Source organism: Ranitomeya variabilis, chromosome 5 (assembly GCF_051348905.1).
Source record: "Ranitomeya variabilis isolate aRanVar5 chromosome 5, aRanVar5.hap1, whole genome shotgun sequence".
Taxonomy (NCBI): domain Eukaryota; kingdom Metazoa; phylum Chordata; class Amphibia; order Anura; family Dendrobatidae; genus Ranitomeya; species Ranitomeya variabilis.
The window spans coordinates 648643708-648661618 of NC_135236.1; the positions used below are offsets into that span (position 1 = coordinate 648643708).

Sequence of the window (17911 nt, forward strand, 5' to 3'; positions counted from 1 at the left end):
CCCAGTACAGTGCTCGACTAGACCCATAGATAATGAACAGAGGAGAAGCTGCACTTTATCATCTCCGCTCTATTTTGGATGGGGCTGCTCAGCTCCTTTCTCAGGTTTTTAAAGCCTAGATCTCGGGATTGTTGGGGTCCTAGTGGTTGATCTTTTTTAAGCCCCTCAGTTTATAACAATCACAGTAAAATTGAAGCAACTTCATAAAACTCAGGCCCTGATTCATCATCGTCATCTCTCCAGTTTCCTCCTTTTTGGCGACTTTAGTATTTGCATCTTATTTTCTGTACATTTTGACTCACTTTAAGACTTTCTTTTTTAAATTTTTTTTCATGGAATGTGACTTACCAAATGTCACACTTAAACCTCGATCCCAAGTCCCTGCCTGGACTGAGGTTTTTGAGAAGTTTTTAATTTGATGCATATTTGCGACTTTTTAAAATATTTGCAACTTTTGGAGCTCAAAAGGCACAGAAACTGTTCAAAGACCAAAATAAAGCATTTTTTAAAATTTTGTGTCAAATACATAAACCGTGCATGTGTACCATTTTGAAAAACAGCAAATAGAAAAGGACAAAAAAATAAAACTAAAATTAAGTACAATAAATTCTAAATGATGAATCGGGACGTCAGCGTACATCTCATGAAGTACAATTCACGAGAAATCTCAGAAAATCTCCTGATGAGCCTTCACTGCTTTACATATCCATCTCATATCTAGCTTTATCGCTGCTTCTCTACCATTTATACCAATTACATAATCATGAAGAAAAAAATAAATAATATGACTAAAAGGTAAGAATCTGACCATAATTAGCCATAAGACAAGCATACGTACTCATCATCTCCTCCACAGAGGTTCAGCAGCGCCTTCTTATATTCTCCAGATGTGTCATTCTAGAAAAAAATATTACCGATGAATTACTATATAAGGAAAAAACCAACACTTTTTATGAAAGAAATGTTATAAGCAACTTAAAACCAGATTCAATACAGCAGGGGCAGCAAACATGTGGGCCCTGGGGCTTTTGGGATCATAAGTGGTCCGTTTGGCCCAAAGCAGTTAGCTCAGGTCAACAGAGTCTGCGGTCAACAGAGTCTGCGGTCAACAGAGTCTGCGGTCAACAGAGTCTGCGGTCAACAGAGTCTGCGGTCAACAGAGTCTGCGGTCAACAGAGTCTGCGGTCAACAGAGTCTGCGGTCAACAGAGTCTGCGGTCAACAGAGTCTGCGGTCAACAGAGTCTGCGGTCTCCCAACCTGACCACAGCCCCTCTTTCAACTAATACATTATGTCTGTTAGCCAATTTCATCTTAAATCTTTTCCCATGATTTTATATTGTCGCTAGTAATGTACTGTAGGGGGTCACTTACCTTAATCATGGAGTACAGAGACTTCTCATACTGGGTCCTAAATGATTCCCGAATGTCCATCATATCGATCTCACTGCGGGAGACCATTATCCGAATCAGGGTGTTGTCAGCTGTACCCAAGCCCTGAAGGAACAAAAAAAATACTATGAAGCACAAAAAATTAAGGTTCTAAAATAATTCTTATATACTATAGAGTACAACATGAAATATTAAGTTATCTGAAACATGACCTGCGGCTACCGCTATGGCAGATAGGGCTGCATTTACGAGATGTGTCCAAGTTGAACAAGATCTGGTCACTTGCCATAAATATGTAATTTCCTAATTGGTCTGGATCCAGTATTCATTTTCTTTTGTTCCTCCTCCTATACATTCTGGAGATACAGCCATTTTTCTCTATATATAAATCTAGTCTTGCTAGCCAGAAGGGTGTAGTCCTCAAGAACACACCCACAGAAGATGTGAGAACCACACCCACTTGGATAAAAAGACTTTATATACAGGGAAGAGGAGGCTTTATCTCAGGAACAGAAGAAAAACATTGCTGGATTCAGGAGATCAGCGGCATTTACACCAGGTAAAAAAAAACTTTACACACGTGATAAATCCGTCTAAAGGTAGCAAAGCCAATCAATTTTCTCATATACTTGTGCATCATCTGGTTTTGTTTATCATCATCTTTGCTTGTTATCACTTAATACTTAATGAGAGCCTTCATTTACTATTTACTTAGTGTACTGCAAAATATTATATATACACACACATACACACACACACACACACACAAAAGAGTGTGTATGTGTCTATTTTTTTATATATTATATACTGGTAATATTGCAGTACACTAAATAGAAAATAATGAAGGCGCTCATTAAGTGTATATATTATATAATTATATACACACACTTTTTTGTGCGTGTACTAAATATATATATTCAATTTTTTTAATATATATATATATATATATATATATATATATATATATATATATATATATATATTAATATATATATATATATACACACACACACACACAGATAATTATTGCACCTTACCTTCATTGATTTGTACAGCCTTGTAGCAAAGTAATCTTTAATACTCCGAATGCATTTTACTGAAGAAAAAAGAATACATTTATTGAAAGTGATATCGATCATAGAAGTAAGCAAAATAGCTCCATGTCCAGAAGGAATAAAACTGTCCCTAGTGCCCCCTATAAGTAGCTAACATGCCTGACCCAAATATTGACTTATTTAGAGAGAACAAACATTTGTGCTGCCCTTTTCCGACAATTTGGTTCTCGTGGGCAGCTAAACCAGGGCGGTCGTCACTTATGCACCTGGCATGCAGAGCCCGACACTAACCACTTCATTCTCTCCTAGGCCCCACAACGTCATGACGTGACATGTCATGACGTTGTCACGACGCCTAGTGACAAGGACTCATGCGATATTAAAACTTTGTGAGATCTTGTGAGCCCAAAGTGAGGACTGCCCTGGTCCAGATACTCTGGTACAAGACGAGACACCGGAGAGCGGCAGAGTAAAGTTTGCCCAACTAACTATAGGTGGCACTAACGAGTCTTTTTTTTGGAGAACAGCTAATTTGCATACTTTTTAAGAGCATTTGATACTTAAAAAGAAAGTCAAGAACTGGACCCCACATTTAATTTATCCATATAGTTATAGTCATTGGCTATAAGGGGTGTAGGGTCACAGTCACATAGGGCCATGGTGCCTGAATGGACATAAAGGTTCCTCTTCCACAAGAAGGTCCAGTTTTAAAATTGGCACAAGGTACTGTAGGGGAGGGCACTGTTAGGACCAAGGATTTTTAAGTCATCCCTTTATTTATAAATCAGCTACACAGGAGACATCCATGGATGATATCACACCACTGTTTTCATTCTTTAAAATTTCAACATGATTCCTTAACCCCTTCACCCCGAAGCCTGTTTTCACCTAAGTGACCGGGCCAATTTTTACAATTCTGACCACTGTCACTTTATGAGGTTATAACTCTGAAACGCTTCAACGGATCCTGGTGATTCTGACATTGTTTTCTCGTGACATATTGTACTTCATGATAGTGGTAAAACTTCTTCGATATGACTTGCATTTATTTGTGAAAAAAACAAAAATTTGTCGAAAATTATGAAAATTTAGCAATTTTCAAACTTTTAGTTTTTATGCCCTTAAATTAGAGAGTTATATCACATAATATAGTTAATAAACAACATTTCCCACATGTCTGCTTTACATCAGCACAATTTTGGAAACATATTTTTTTTTTTGTTAGGGAGTTAAGGGTTAAAAGTTGACCAGCGATTTCTCATTTTTGCAACAAAATTTGCAAAACCATTTTTTTTTACGGACCACCTCACACTTGCAGTGACTTTGAGGGGTCTATATGACAGAAAATGCCCAAAAGTGACACCATTCTAAAAACTGCACCCCTCAAGGTACTCAAAACCACATTCAAAAAGTTTATTAACCCCTCAGGTGCTTCACAGGAATTTTTGGAATGTTTAAAAAAAATTGAACATTTAACTTTTTTTTCACAAAATTTTTACTTCAGATCCAATGTTTTATTTTACCAAGGGTAACAGGAGAAATTGGACCACAAAAGTTGTTGTACAATTTGTCCTGAGTACGCTGATACCCCACATGTTGGGGTAAACCATTGATTGGGCACATGGCAGAGCTCGGAAGGGAAGGAGCGCCATTTGACTTTTCAATGCAAGATTTGCTGGAATTGAGATCGGAACCCATGGCTCGATTGGAGAGCCCCTGACGTGCCTAAACAGTGGAAACCCCCACAAGTGACACCATTTTGGAAAGTAGACCCTCTAAGGAACTAATCTAGATGTGTGTTGAGCACTTTGAACCTCCAAGTGCTTCACAGAAGTTTATAATGTAGAGCCGTAAAAAAAAATTCATATTAATTTTCACAAAAAAAATGATCTTTTTGCCCCAAATTTTTTATTTTCCCAAGGGTAACAGGATAAATTGGACCTCAAAAGTTGTTGTGCAATTTGTCCTGAGTACGCTGATACTTCATATATGGGGATAAACCACTGTTTGAGCGCATGGCAGAGCTTGGAAGGGAAGGAGCGCCGTTTGACTTTTCAATGCAAAATTGGCTGGAATTGAGATCGGAACCCATGTCGCCTTTGGAGAGCCCCTGACATGCCTAAACAGTGGAAACCCCCCACAATGGACCCCATTTTGGAAAGAAGACCCCCTAAGGAACTTATCTAGATGTGTGGTGAGCACTTTTAACCCCCAATTGTTTCACTAAAGCTTAGAATGTAGCGCTGTGAAAATTAAAAAAATCATTTTTTCTTTCCACAAAATGATGTTTCAGCCCGCAATTTTTTTTTTCCCCAAGGGTAACAGGAGAAATTGGACCACAAAAGTTATTGTCCAATTTGTCCTGAGTATGCTGATATCCCATACATGGGGGGGAACCACTGTTTGGGCGCACGGCAGAGCTCGGAAGGGAAGGAGCGCCGTTTGAAATGCAGACTTAGATGGATTGGTCTGCAGGTGTCATGTTGCATTTGCAGAGCCCCTGATGTACCTAAACAGTAGAAACCCCCCACAAGTGAACCCATATTGGAAACTAGACCCCCAAGGAACTTATCTAGATATGTGGTGAGAACTTTGAACCAACAAGTGTTTCACTACAGTTTATAACGCAGAGCCGTGAAAATAAAAAATATTTTTTTTTCCACGAAAATGATATTTTAGCCCCCATGTTTTTATTTTCCTAAGGGTAACAGGACAAATTGGACCCCAAAAGTTGTTGTCCAACTTGTCCTGAGAACGCCGATACCCCATATGTTGGGGGGGACCACTGTTTGGGCGCACAGGAGAACTCGGAAAGGGAAGGAGCACGGTTTTAGTTTTTCAAAGCAGAATTGGCTGGAATTGAGATCGGACGCCATGGCGCGTTTGGAGAGCCCTTGATGTGCCTAAACAGTGGAAACCCCCAATTCTAACTGAAATCCTAACCCCAACCCTAACCCTAGCCCTAACCCCAGCCCTAACCCCAGCCCTAACCCCAGCCCTAACCCCAACCCCTAACCCCAACCCCTAACTCTAGCCCTAACCCTAATGGGAAAATGGAAATACATACATTTTTTAAAATTTTATTATTTTTCCCTAACTAAGGGGGTGATGAAGGGGGGTTTGATTTACTTTTATAGCGTTTTTTTGGCGGATTTTTATGGTTGGCAGCCATCACACACTAAAAGACGCTTTTTATTACAAAAAATAGTTTTTGCATCACCACATTTTGAGAGCTATAATTTACCCATATTTTGGCCCACAGAGTCATGTGAAATCTTGTTTTTTGCGGGACGAGTTGACGTTTTTATTGGTACCATTTTCGGGCACATGACATTTTTTGATCGCTTTTTATTCCGATTTTTGGGAGGCGGAATGAACAAAAACCAGCAATTCCTGAAATTCTTTTAGGGGGGCGTTTATACCGTTCCACGTGTGGTAAAATTGATAAAGCAGCTTTATTCTTCAGGTCAGTACGATTACAGCGATACCTCATTTATGTAATTTTTTTATGTTTTGGCGCTTTTACACAATAAAAACTATTTTATATAAAAAAATAATTGTTTTTGCATCGCTTTATTCTGAGAGCTATAACTTTTTTATTTTTCTGTTGATGATGCTGTATGGCGGCTTTTTTTTTGCGGGACAAGATGACGTTTTCAGCGGTACCATGGTTATTTATATCCGTCTTTTTGATCGCGTGTTATTCCACTTTTTGTTCGCCTGTATGATAATAAAGCGTTGTTTTTTGCCTTGTTTTTTATTTTATTTTTTTGCGGTGTTCACTGAAGGGGTTAACTAGTGGGATAGTTTTATAGAGCGGGTCGTTACGGACGCGGCGATACCAAATGTGTACTTTTATTGTTTTGTTTTTTTTATTTACAAAAATAAATGGAATTACTGGGAAATGTTTTTGTTTTCTTTATTTGGGGATTTTTTTATTTTATTTTTTATACATTGTATTTTTTTTTTTTTTTACTTTTTACCATTGTCCCAGGGTGGGACATCAGTGTTTTAGATCAGATCGTTTATCTGACAGTGTGCATAGCACTCTGTCAGATCAACGATGTGACAGGCACGTTCCAGAGGCTTGCCGGCGCCTGCTATTAGGAACTCTCAGCAGGCGCTGGCAAGCCAGGTCAGTAAATGACCCGGAAGGAGTCCCGCGGCCATCTTGGATCCGGGGACTCCTTCCAGGTCACCGGAGCAGCACGATCTCATCGCGTTGCTCTGGTGGGAGAGCGCAGGGAGCCCCCATCCCTGCGCGATCCACCTCTATGCCGCTGTCACTATTGACAGCGGCATCAGAGGGGTTAAATGCCCGCGATCGGCGATAGCGCCGATCGTGGGCATTGCTGCGGGGTGTCAGCTGTCATATACAGCTGACACCCGCACCCGATCACCGCGGTGCTCAGCGCGAGACCGCGGTGATCGGTCTGCCGTACTAGTACAGCGGCTGGCACAAATGCAGTGCCGGCAGCGCCGTACTAGTACGGCGGATGGCGCGAAGGGGTTAAAAGCAGAGATGGGCAAATCACTACCTGTAAGACTTCTATCAGCTTAGACCCAAAAGTCGCAGATTTAATTCCCCCCAAAAAAGATTTTTTTTTTACCTATGGCCAGCATCAACTTCTCAAAATCTCCAGAAAGTTCTCCCTTTATGCTCTCCTCAATTCTCTTCCCAGCAATTTTCTCATATTCATCAAAAACTGCAATCACAAAGAAAATATTAATTTTATACTTGTTAATAGATACCTACATTAACTAAATGACAAGCGGATTTACAGCATAAAACCTTTAGAATCCAATTAGCGTCAGCAGTAGCGGAAACAATATTCGACAGCTCCACCCACAAACAGTAAAACAACTGAGCTGCTCCTGAAGCAACGATTGGTTAAGGCTGGACATGAGGTCAGAGGTGGCCAATCAGGGCACACACTGTCAAAATATAGGGAAGAACATATGTGTGAAAATCCAAATAAAACCAATATGAATGTTTCCGCCTCCTCTTCCCGATTTTCTCCACCCAGTGATTAACAGCCAGCCATGTATCTCGATGTACTGCATACACCGACAATCGAGGGACTGAAGAGGGCAGAACACTGATGTATATACAGGACTTGTACACGTACAGCAGCGCACAATGGTGCCCCATTCCTGAGATAAATGCAGGGCCCGTTGACCGGATATGCATCTACTACATATTTATGGCATAAATGCTTGAGAATGGAATACCAAATTAATGTGAAGTCGATATGGAAAAAGTGTTCACTCACCAAGTTGCAGATGTGTCCTGCTTCGGCTTCCCAAAATATAGATGAACTCGGCCTCATCTGTGCCCCATTTTGCTTCTCCAGCTTCAAATAGGTCCTGAACACACAAATTATTCATCTATATTACCCATATAGAAAAGGTATAGGCATCTAAATAATATTCATAGTATTGATCTTCTGGATGTGTTCTCAGTTTTCAGTCAGAAGGCCAAACCAATGTCTAAATTAAATCCTTTGGGCCCTCCAGAGGAGATAATTCGGAGAGTCCACTCCATTATTACGCATCTGTTCCAGCACTAGACCCCACTTTCTTTTCCTATGGCCACCTCTCTTTGCTGTAGTCCATATTGGATTTTCCAAGTAACCCAGCAAACTACTTTGACAATCACGCAAAGCCTTTTAAGCCTGACTCAGATACCGTGTTGTGTCTGAGTATATTACCACATCCATATGTGGAGTTTGCTTCACCATCCAATTCTCTCAGCTCTTCAGTGAACTCCTCCTTGTTTATATCATTTACTTCCTAGCAGAGATCTGCAGTTAACTATTCATCTGCTGTAAGCATAAACTCTTCTTTCCCCATACAGGTGCAGTTCACACTACAGCAGTATGTAATCTTTTCATCAAGCAAGAATCCAGTTTGGCTATTCATCACTACTGCCTGCGGTTATCCATTTTTTTGCTACCTGCCTACATCTCTGCTATTACCATTTGTCCCCTAATGGCTTACAACTCTGCAATTAACCATTTGTTTGCTGAAAGTCCTGGTTTGAAATATAGCAAAAGACAATGGAATACTAAGGGCCCCAAGTCTCAAATGTGTAGCAAAGTTTGTGTATTCTCCACGCTTATTGATATTTCTCAATGGGTCTTCATTGCAGATTCTTTAGCACAGGGCAGCACAGTGGAAGCGGGTCGTTATTATATCATTATCCACCATCTAGAGAGCCGGGTCTTGAATGGAGGTAGAGATGCAAATGTTCGGCCTCAGCTCTATTCAGTGAGTATGGGACTGCGTCTGCCGCTAATAACCAACCTTTGTACTCAGCTTTTTCTGACTTATCGGTCATGACAACTTGAAAGTGACTATAACGACACTGATTAAAAGAAAACTGGTGCTAAATATTGTTAAAGGAGATGTCAAATTTAGAAACTTAGAGTATTCCCATCTCCAACATCCTATCCCAATATGTAGTAGGTGTAATATTAGCAAATACCTCCAATTAGAAATGTAGTACAGTTCTTTTGATTTGCTGTGTCACTTACCCCATGTGCAGGGCATTGCAATAGCTTAGGTATCCATGGTTACAACCACTCAGTGATAGTTGTTAGTGGTCGCAACCATGGATACCTTAGCTGCTGCAATGCCCTGCACATGGGGTAAGTGACATAGCGAACCAAGAGAACTATACTACATTTGCAATTGGAGATAGTTGCTAATATTATGACACCTACTACATATTGGGATAGGGTCTTGGAGATGGTAATACCCTTTTAAGTTTCAAATATCCTATTAAAAATTGTTTAAGGGGGTTTCCCCTTTATGTTTGCTAGCCAGAATATAGGTTGTGCGTCTTTAGCTCTGGAGGACTCCACATGTCCATGCATTACAGACACCCAATTTATTTCCACAGGAACTGTGCAATGCTGCATGTCCCCTGTGGGGGCGCTGCAGGTTAACTGAACACCTTACTGATGGATTTTCTTGCAGATTATAGCTGATGAAGATTGTCCCTGCATGTGAGTACCTATCGACAGATCATCAAGGGAGCTTTAAGAAAAAAAAGCCTTCCAAAGCAAAAAAAAAAAAAGTGTAATAGTTAACATTGCGGAAAGAGCTCAGATTTAATTATTGTATAAAAGATAACTATAAATTGTCTTTAGCTTTTTTCTTTAAAATGTTGATACGAAATTGCAGCGATTGGCAAATTACCTTGGCATCTTGTGCCACAAGCTCGTCACTCACAATGTCATCTTCTTCCCTTGTGCCCTACAAAACAAGACCGAGATCAGACAATAGCAAACATTAGGCAAAGAAACCACAAAGAAAAACATTGCTGCATAATTTATGATACCATTTTACTCATGAGACTTGATAAGTTTGAGGGGGAGGGGAGAATCATAATTCTAAGTCAACAAGTACTGTGTTGTTGCCGATTGATTATTTCCAAGGTTTATTCCAGATCATAGCATTCATCATCTATTCACCCTATAGGTTATAAAGGTTTGTTCTGTGGATGTCTGACTGCTAGGTTCTAGGTACGCTTGTATGCAGTTTTTGAAGGAACTTGGCACGGAGGTTGTTCCAAATATCTTACAGAACTAACCACAGATCTTCTGTGGATGTCGCTTGTGTAAATCCTTCGGTCTCTTCATTGTAATCCCAGACAGACTCGATTATGAGATCAGGGCACTGTGGAGCCATATCATCACTTCCAGAACTCCTTTACACTGAAGATAGTTCTTAATGGCATTGGCTGAATGTTTGGGGATATTGTCCAGCTACCGAATAAATTTAGAGCCAATAAAGATGACTTCTTAATGGTATTTCATGATGGATAAGTATATATACTTGTATTTTTCAGCAAGAAATGGGCAACGTTGAGGCTTGTAGATGCAGTGGTCGGCCAAGTCAACTTAGTGCAGCAGATGAAAGACACATCGTACTTCCATTCGAAATCGGAAGGTGTCCAGCAGTGCCATCAACTCAGAACTGGACACAGCCAATGTACTGTTTGGAGAAGCTTGGCCAAAAGTGGTCCTCATGGATGAAAAATTGCAGCAGGTGCTCTGGACTGAGGAGTCAAATTGTGAAAAATGTTCTTCATGGAAGAACCAAATCTCCACATGGAAAAAAATTATTTAATTACGCCTCCCAAAAAACGGGAACTGGTGTACAGAATAATGGCAGTCGACGTTGTGGACTGAAGTCAAAATCTGAAATATTTGGCTGCAACAAAAAGGCAGTTTGTTCCCAAAAGTGAAGGAGAGTGGTACAATGAGTGTCTGTAGGAACAGTGAAGCATGGAGGAGGCTCCCTGCATGTTTGAGGCTGCAATTTACCAAAAGGAGTTGGGGATTTGGTCAGGATTAAATATGTCGTCAATGCTGAGAAATATAGGCAGGGGATGTGGCCTCCACAGAGCCCAGATTTCAGCATCAAGTCTGTCCTGAGATTACATGGAGAGACGGAAGGATTTGCACAAGCGACATCCACAGAAGATTTGAGGTTAGTTCTTTAGGATGTTTGGAACAACTTCCCCGCAAGGTTCCTTATAAAGCTACATACAAGTGTACTTAGAAGAATTTGATGAATTGGCTCTGCTAATATGTCAAAGCAAACCGTGGTAGGATGAGGTCACGGTGGTCAGATACACAACCTTGGGAGTTTTATGGCATATCCTAGTGAGACATCAACAATGTCTACTAAGGGACAATCCCTTTAAGCTTTGGTAATGTTTTTATGTATGTTCTATATACAATGTGTATTTTATGTCTTTACTGAGTATATTACCTGCAACAAAACAATCAACATTTTTTTAAAATGTCCGCTGGTATCGGCAACCACATCCGACTCCAGATCTCGTTCATAAGCTGTAATAAACCAGGGAGCAGAGATGAGAAAATATACATATAATAACTAGTGATCGTATATCACAGGATCGGCTCCCAGCTCACCGTCCTTATAAGCCTCCACTAGTGCGTGGATCTGCTGATTGTCCCGAGAGGCCAAGATCTCTACCAGACACTTCTCATCCGTACCAGCACCCTGAAATGGGAGGAAATGTATCACACCGAAGGCCAGAAGGGAGACTTCCCCAACATTAGAAAACAGAGAATCACTCTCATATCTATCAGCCATATTTTATTCCTGTCTCCAATCATCTGACTCTTCTGTCCTTCCTCCCTCTCTCCTTCCTGAAATATACGGTACATTCATTCCTTACTTCTTCCATCATTTCCTCTCATCTTTTCTCACAAAAAACTTTCCTTCAAATACTGCATTTCTTCCTACCTCGTTCCGTGCCTCACGCCTTTCCTTTCATCATTACTCTTCCATCTTCCTACTCTTTGCTTCCAGCTCCTCCATCCTTTCTTCATCCATTTCTTCCCTCCTCTAGACATTGCCTTTCTTTCTCCCGCTTTCTCAACTTCATGTTTCTTCATTCCTTTTTTCATTATTTTCTCCTTGCACATATCCTTTGTTTTTCCCTCCAATCTCTTCCTTCCTTTATTTTCTTCTTGCTTCTTTCTTTCCTTCCTAAATTCTATTTTTTATCCTTTCCTCCTAGCCGATTCCCTTTCCTCTCGCAGCCATTGTCTTCTACTTCTCTCTCCCTCTTAATTCTCAAGTTTATGTTTCTTTTCTACTTTCCACCACCACTTTTTTTTTTTTTTTTTATTTCCTCCCACCATCTTTCTTCATTCATTTTCTTCTTGCTTACTTCCTTCATCCTTTCCTAAGTTTATCCTTTTTTATCCCTGCCTATCAGCCCCATCTTTCATCCATCCAATGCTTCCACCTCTCCCCCTTTTCCTTCTCAACTTAATATTTCTCCTTTACGTTTTTTTTTTATCACCAACTTCTTTTGTGATTATTTCCTCCCCACAGCTTTCCTTCCTTTAATCCTCCCACTCTCTCTTCATTCATTTTCTTCTTTCTTCACCCTTTCCTTCCTACTTTTCTGACCTTCCCAAGTTCTGTCCTTTTTTCATCTTTTTGTTCCCCCTTCCATACCTTTTTTATCCTTACATCATCCCTTCCCTCTTGACTCCCTCTAATCCTTCCTTCGTGTCCTTTTTTGAGGACAGTAGAATCCTATAATTAAGTGCCATTGTTGGCCATTGAGTCTCAAAACGCATTCCTATAGTCATGATAGATAAGGAGACCCAGAAATTTGATGGACTCCACCGTCCTGGATCTTTTAGCCCAAAGTATGTAAATTATAAAATGAACATGTAATACTGATTATCCAGTATTGTATTATACTCACATCCAGGGCATCTTTTATTTCCTTAGCATCAAAATATGCCGGGGGTCTCATGAGGCCTACGATAAGTCTCTCGAATTTACCAGTCAGTTCATATTTCAAGTCATCAATAAGATCCTAAGGAAGAACGTTAAAAATAAACTATATTTAGGAACAAGGACTATTATAACAACCGTGTCTATGTGTGACAGACGATAAGCAAAATGTGGACCAGTGACCCGATGAACAATAAGTTGACCCTCTGTTACCTTGCCGTAGAGGGACTTGTAGGCCTGGATAATCTGAATACGTTGCTGGTTGCTCCGAGACGTGATAAGATCCAGGATGGCTGGTTTATCGCTGCCTACAAGAAATTAAATTGAGCCACTAGTAATAATTAGGAGTCCCAAATGTCCAGCAGAAGGCAACTAGATTTGGAGCCAAGGTAGGTTCATATGTGATCTAAAAAAAACCTCAGACATTTTATAAGCTCCTACGTGGACTTGTGATGGTAGATTTGAAAGTTAACATGTCTAAAGAAAGAAAGACATTCTAAGAAATGAAAAACATTAGAAATCTTTTAAAAAACATTTTTATCAATGTAAGATCTACCACAGTCCTATACGACCAGCTTTGGATTATATTCACACAAGGTCTTTCAGGCAAATTTTGCTGCTCAGACCGCCTAAAAAAAAACCTATCAGGAAACAAGCAAAACAATAGAAACATACACTTGTGTAAAAGCGACTTGCTGTGCACATGTTCAGTCTTTTCAGCGTCTTTTAATTACTTCATATTTCTAAAAAACACCAAGTGGTTAAAAAACGATGTGTTCAGTCTTCAGGCATTTTCTGCTTGGAAGCCGCTCTGTACTTTACAATACAAGCCAATGGGAAAAGTCAAGAGACGCCCGGATGTTTTTGGGAGCATTTTGCCATTGTTTTTGCTTCAAAAAACAAAACACTACCCATTCAATGGAGTTAAAAAACGACTGGAAAACAAAAAGTCACAAAAACCATGGGAAAACTTTCCAAAAAAACACGCGGACAAAATCCATGATTTTTATGACTTTTTAATGTTTTTTTCACTCCGTTGAATAATGAATTAACCATCGCTAGTGGGTTTTTTAAAGTAGAAAATCCTCCGTCTCCTGGGTGCCATTTTTATCCCTAATGACTTTCATTGTAAAGTACAGAGCATGAGTCACAGTCTGGCGGCACAAATGCAGTCAGGTATGTTTTTCTCTGAACCGTCGGAGCATTTGACCGTGCTGCTGTAGCTGATTGACCGGTCACTGGCACTGCGACCTTCCAATGAGATTTTCTCTGAAACATCAGATTCTCTTTAAGGCCACGTTCAGTATTTGGGTCAGTATTCAATATGCAAATTGTGTCTTCAGAGGGGAAGAGGACTAGAACTCTAGTGCCACCTGTTGGAAGCAGTGATACTAAATGTCAATATCGACCCTTTAACAAGCCTTGCAATGTGGCTTAGGATAAAAGCCAAATCAAAATCTCAATTTGCAGACTCGTGTTTTGTGGTATTGCCCCTCATCAGTGTAAAATATGACATCTGATTTGGCTAGGCGAGAGCTTCTGGACTTGGCTCTTAGGGGTAACGTTTCTCCTTGTGCAGGGTGACATGTCAGTGTGAGAAGACTTATAAGCCAAGCAATGCTCCTCTGGGAAATTAAATATGCAAATTGTCAATTCAGAGAGGAAGAGGACTAGAACTCTAGCGCTACCAATTGGAAGCAGCAATCCTAAAAGTCAATATCGACCCCTTAACGAGCCTTGCAATATGACTTTGGCTTTTATCCTAACTAGAATCTCAATTTGCAGACAGTGTTTCGGGGTGTTGCCCCCTCATCAGTGCAAAGTATGAGATCTGATTTGGCTAGGTGAGAGGCTCTGTTCCCCAAATACTGAATGGCCTAAATATTAATTCCACATACCAAATCCCTTCATAGCCTTATAAAGGGTTTCTGCATCTTGACTTGCATCAAAGTCAGGATAATCCTTCACCGATCCTCTGTAATGGCCTCCCTGCAATAGCGAGCGAAAGAAAACAGAAAAAAATTAAGTATTATATAAAGTACAATAATGTTATACAATGTATACATAATTCATATTAAAATTTGCTAAAATAAGGAATAGAGGGTTTTAAATATGGCACAAATGAGGAAAGAATTGATTTATACACCGACAGCCTGTTATTTGTTAATTTTATTATTTCCCTTCCAATCGGAATGGAAACAATAGAGATTTGGTCCTTTTCTGGCCTAAGTATAAACTGGTCAGAATCTGCTCTACTTCCTCTGGAGGATAGGCATGGGGTTGGTTTTCGACTATATAGCAAATATCACAGTGGGTCAGAAATTGTAATATCTTGGTATCCACATTATTAGGAAGACGCAGGATTAGATTTCCCTAATACAGCATCCTTTGTAGCAAAAAACGTTTTTGGGAAAAATTACTTTTGTTCTGGGTAGAACAAATATCATTAAAATGTGCCCTATAGCCTGTATCCTTCATACACGGCACAACTCTACCATTTGGAATCCAAAATTGTGGTTCAGGTAAACGCATAACATCTTCTGAGATCTGGTATGGAATAGAGGAATCCCTAGAATTAGGCATGAAAAGCTATAGCTACCCAAAGATCAGGAGGGATTAGCACGGCCGCGATCGATGCCTCCCAATTTTAGAATTTTAGAGGATGGGTTCTGGAGGGAACAAAGGAGGCGGGGGCGCTAGTGTAGACATTTGTTGACAACTTGTTGGAACTCTTAGAATTCCGTAAACTTAAAGCCAACTTAAGAAGCGACCCCGGTCTACTCCTGATACCTAAAACTGGTGGACCTGTAAAAAGTGGTGGTGAGTTAGAGATTGCCCCAAAAATACTGCTATGTGGAATAACCCTGGCATTTGGAGGGGTTCGGGGAATGGAAAAGGCAGGGTTGGAAATATCTGTACCAGTCATCACTTTTGCTCTCTTGAATATCTGAAACAGGTCTTCAGTTTGCTTAATTCTGATTTCTTCAAATACCTAAAACTAAGAACCCAATAAGATCCCAGGAGGCCATCTCTGACCTCATCCGATGGATTACTAGACTAAAGGCATTATTTCTTTATTGTTCAACTCACTGATATTGAAAATAAAATTTTGGGTGACCCTATGGTTAAAGCTAACTGGGAAAGTTGTGGGCTCTCTCTCTTTATGGCAGGGAAACACAAAGAAGGTCAACATGAAAAGACTGGACAAAATTGGGGAACAACCTATATATTTATAAAAAAAATGTCTACAATTGAGGAAGTATTTCCTTATCAAATATAACAATTAACTTTTTCATATGGAAACAAACTGAAAAGTGTTGTCCCATGAAGTGTGAAGTGTGTTTTAATTAATACATCTTCGAATAAAATATTGGCTTAATATAATGTGTTATGTAAGATGTAAAAAACATGGCCCAAAGGTCTAATGTAAATATGTGACATCACAGGATAAAAACACATGAATAATACAGATAAAGTATGATGCAAACAAAAGTGCCCCCAAACACGGTATGATACCCCCACAGTGAATTCTTCCACAGTACCATCCCCACGTATGGTATAATGACCCCCTCAATAACTCCTGACAAAGAATGGTGTCTCCATCACAGTATAATTCTCCAACTGTAATCCCCACACAGCCCTCCATACAGTATAATGGGCCCACATAGTGCTCCATACAGTATAATGGACCACACAAAGTCCTCTATACAGTATAATGGGTCACACACTGCTCCATACACTATAATGGGCCACACAGTGCTCTATACAGTATAATGGGCCACACAGTGCTCTATACAGTATAATGGGCCCCACATAGTCCTCCATACAGTATAATGGGCCCCACATAGTCCTCCATACAGTACAATGAGCCCCATATAGTCCTCCATACAGTACAATGAGCCCCATATAGTCCTCCATGCTTTCCTATTTATAAATATTGTTATTATCCAGCTGGGTGTGGTCATCAAGTCGATGGCCACAGAGAATAGTTAATTACGCCCACTTGTCTAATAAGACTAGATTTATATACAGGGAAGATGGGGTCATATCAAGAACGGAGAGGAGCAGGAACAAAAGAAAAACAATGCTGGATTCAGGAGAACAGCGGCATTACATCAGGTAATATTACATATTTATGGCAAGCAAGAGGTCCCCTTTAAAAAATGACCACATTTGGGGCAGGTTACATATATAGCAAATATGTCATTTAGTTTTTCACTTTTTTTTATGCCACAATAACAATCCAAGCGGGTGTCCTAAAACTAATTGTAGGCTGCTGGGGACAGGGGTTAATTTCTTATACAATCACTGTCTATCATTTATGGGTTGGCGCTTTGTAAGAAATCAAATCCAAACGTATAAAATCCATCAGAGCATACAGAAGCCATCCACTAGGGGGCACCTCGGGATTCAAGTCATGATTTCTAAAATCTCGTGACTGCGAAATAAAGAGAGCGTGAAATTACAGTGTGCCACGTGGAGGCGACGCTGCATTCGCTTACCTTACACTAGGCATCAAAATCAAAGGTTAAAGGGAACGTCAAAACTTACAAGTAAAAAAATGTAAGGAAATATAACAATTAGAGGTAAGAATTTGCAAGGCGCTTCAGCTTTTCGCTGTGACTGCAGGATCCGATTACCTTTTCCAGTAAATCTCCCTCTGATGAACCTGGTATTAGTATTACAATCCTATTCCAGGCGATTAACCCATTATCTCCCTAGTCGGTCTGTTCCTGACTCCTAGGAAACGCTAGTAACATGCGGAAATTTGCCAAAAATGTGAGGCTAAAAAGGTTTCATCATAAAGGTATAAAATATTGGTAATCATTTTCGCAATCACTGGTATTTTTATGGAATCAAGACTCTTATGCCTGAAAGACGGAGTCAGATACTTTAAGTAACTGACAGTCGACATCCTTTGTGCCTGACCCTGCACCTGCTCTCAGTTACCGATATACTACACTGCACAATCACACACGGCGTCTGTAGGGCAGTAATGTGCTGTACAGCTGAGAACACAATGACATACAAGCTGTATAAAATCTGTTCTCACTATGGATTTCCTGAAGAACTGCCACATACTGCCCAGAAATGGAACATGAAAACCCACGTTAGTTGGCCAAAAAGCCCTTCCTGTAAAATAAGCAAACAGACCGTGTTATACATCTCT

At 40.0% G+C, this 17911-nt stretch overlaps 1 protein-coding gene across 2 annotated transcripts in view; it reads right to left on the reverse strand.

Moving 5' to 3' along the window:
* Positions 1–17911, reverse strand: part of ANXA6 (annexin A6) — a 75578-nt gene that overhangs the window by 18566 nt on the left and 39101 nt on the right. For both annotated transcript variants that reach the window (XM_077266354.1, XM_077266353.1), the window contains exons 3-13: positions 14640–14730; positions 12955–13049; positions 12710–12823; positions 11394–11484; positions 11230–11309; positions 9649–9705; positions 7719–7812; positions 7056–7151; positions 2428–2486; positions 1373–1495; positions 839–897 (exon numbers count right to left, since the gene is read on the reverse strand). In XM_077266354.1, coding sequence (XP_077122469.1) covers positions 839–897; positions 1373–1495; positions 2428–2486; positions 7056–7151; positions 7719–7812; positions 9649–9705; positions 11230–11309; positions 11394–11484; positions 12710–12823; positions 12955–13049; positions 14640–14730 — 959 coding nt within the window. The remainder of the gene's footprint in view (positions 1–838; positions 898–1372; positions 1496–2427; positions 2487–7055; positions 7152–7718; positions 7813–9648; positions 9706–11229; positions 11310–11393; positions 11485–12709; positions 12824–12954; positions 13050–14639; positions 14731–17911) is intronic.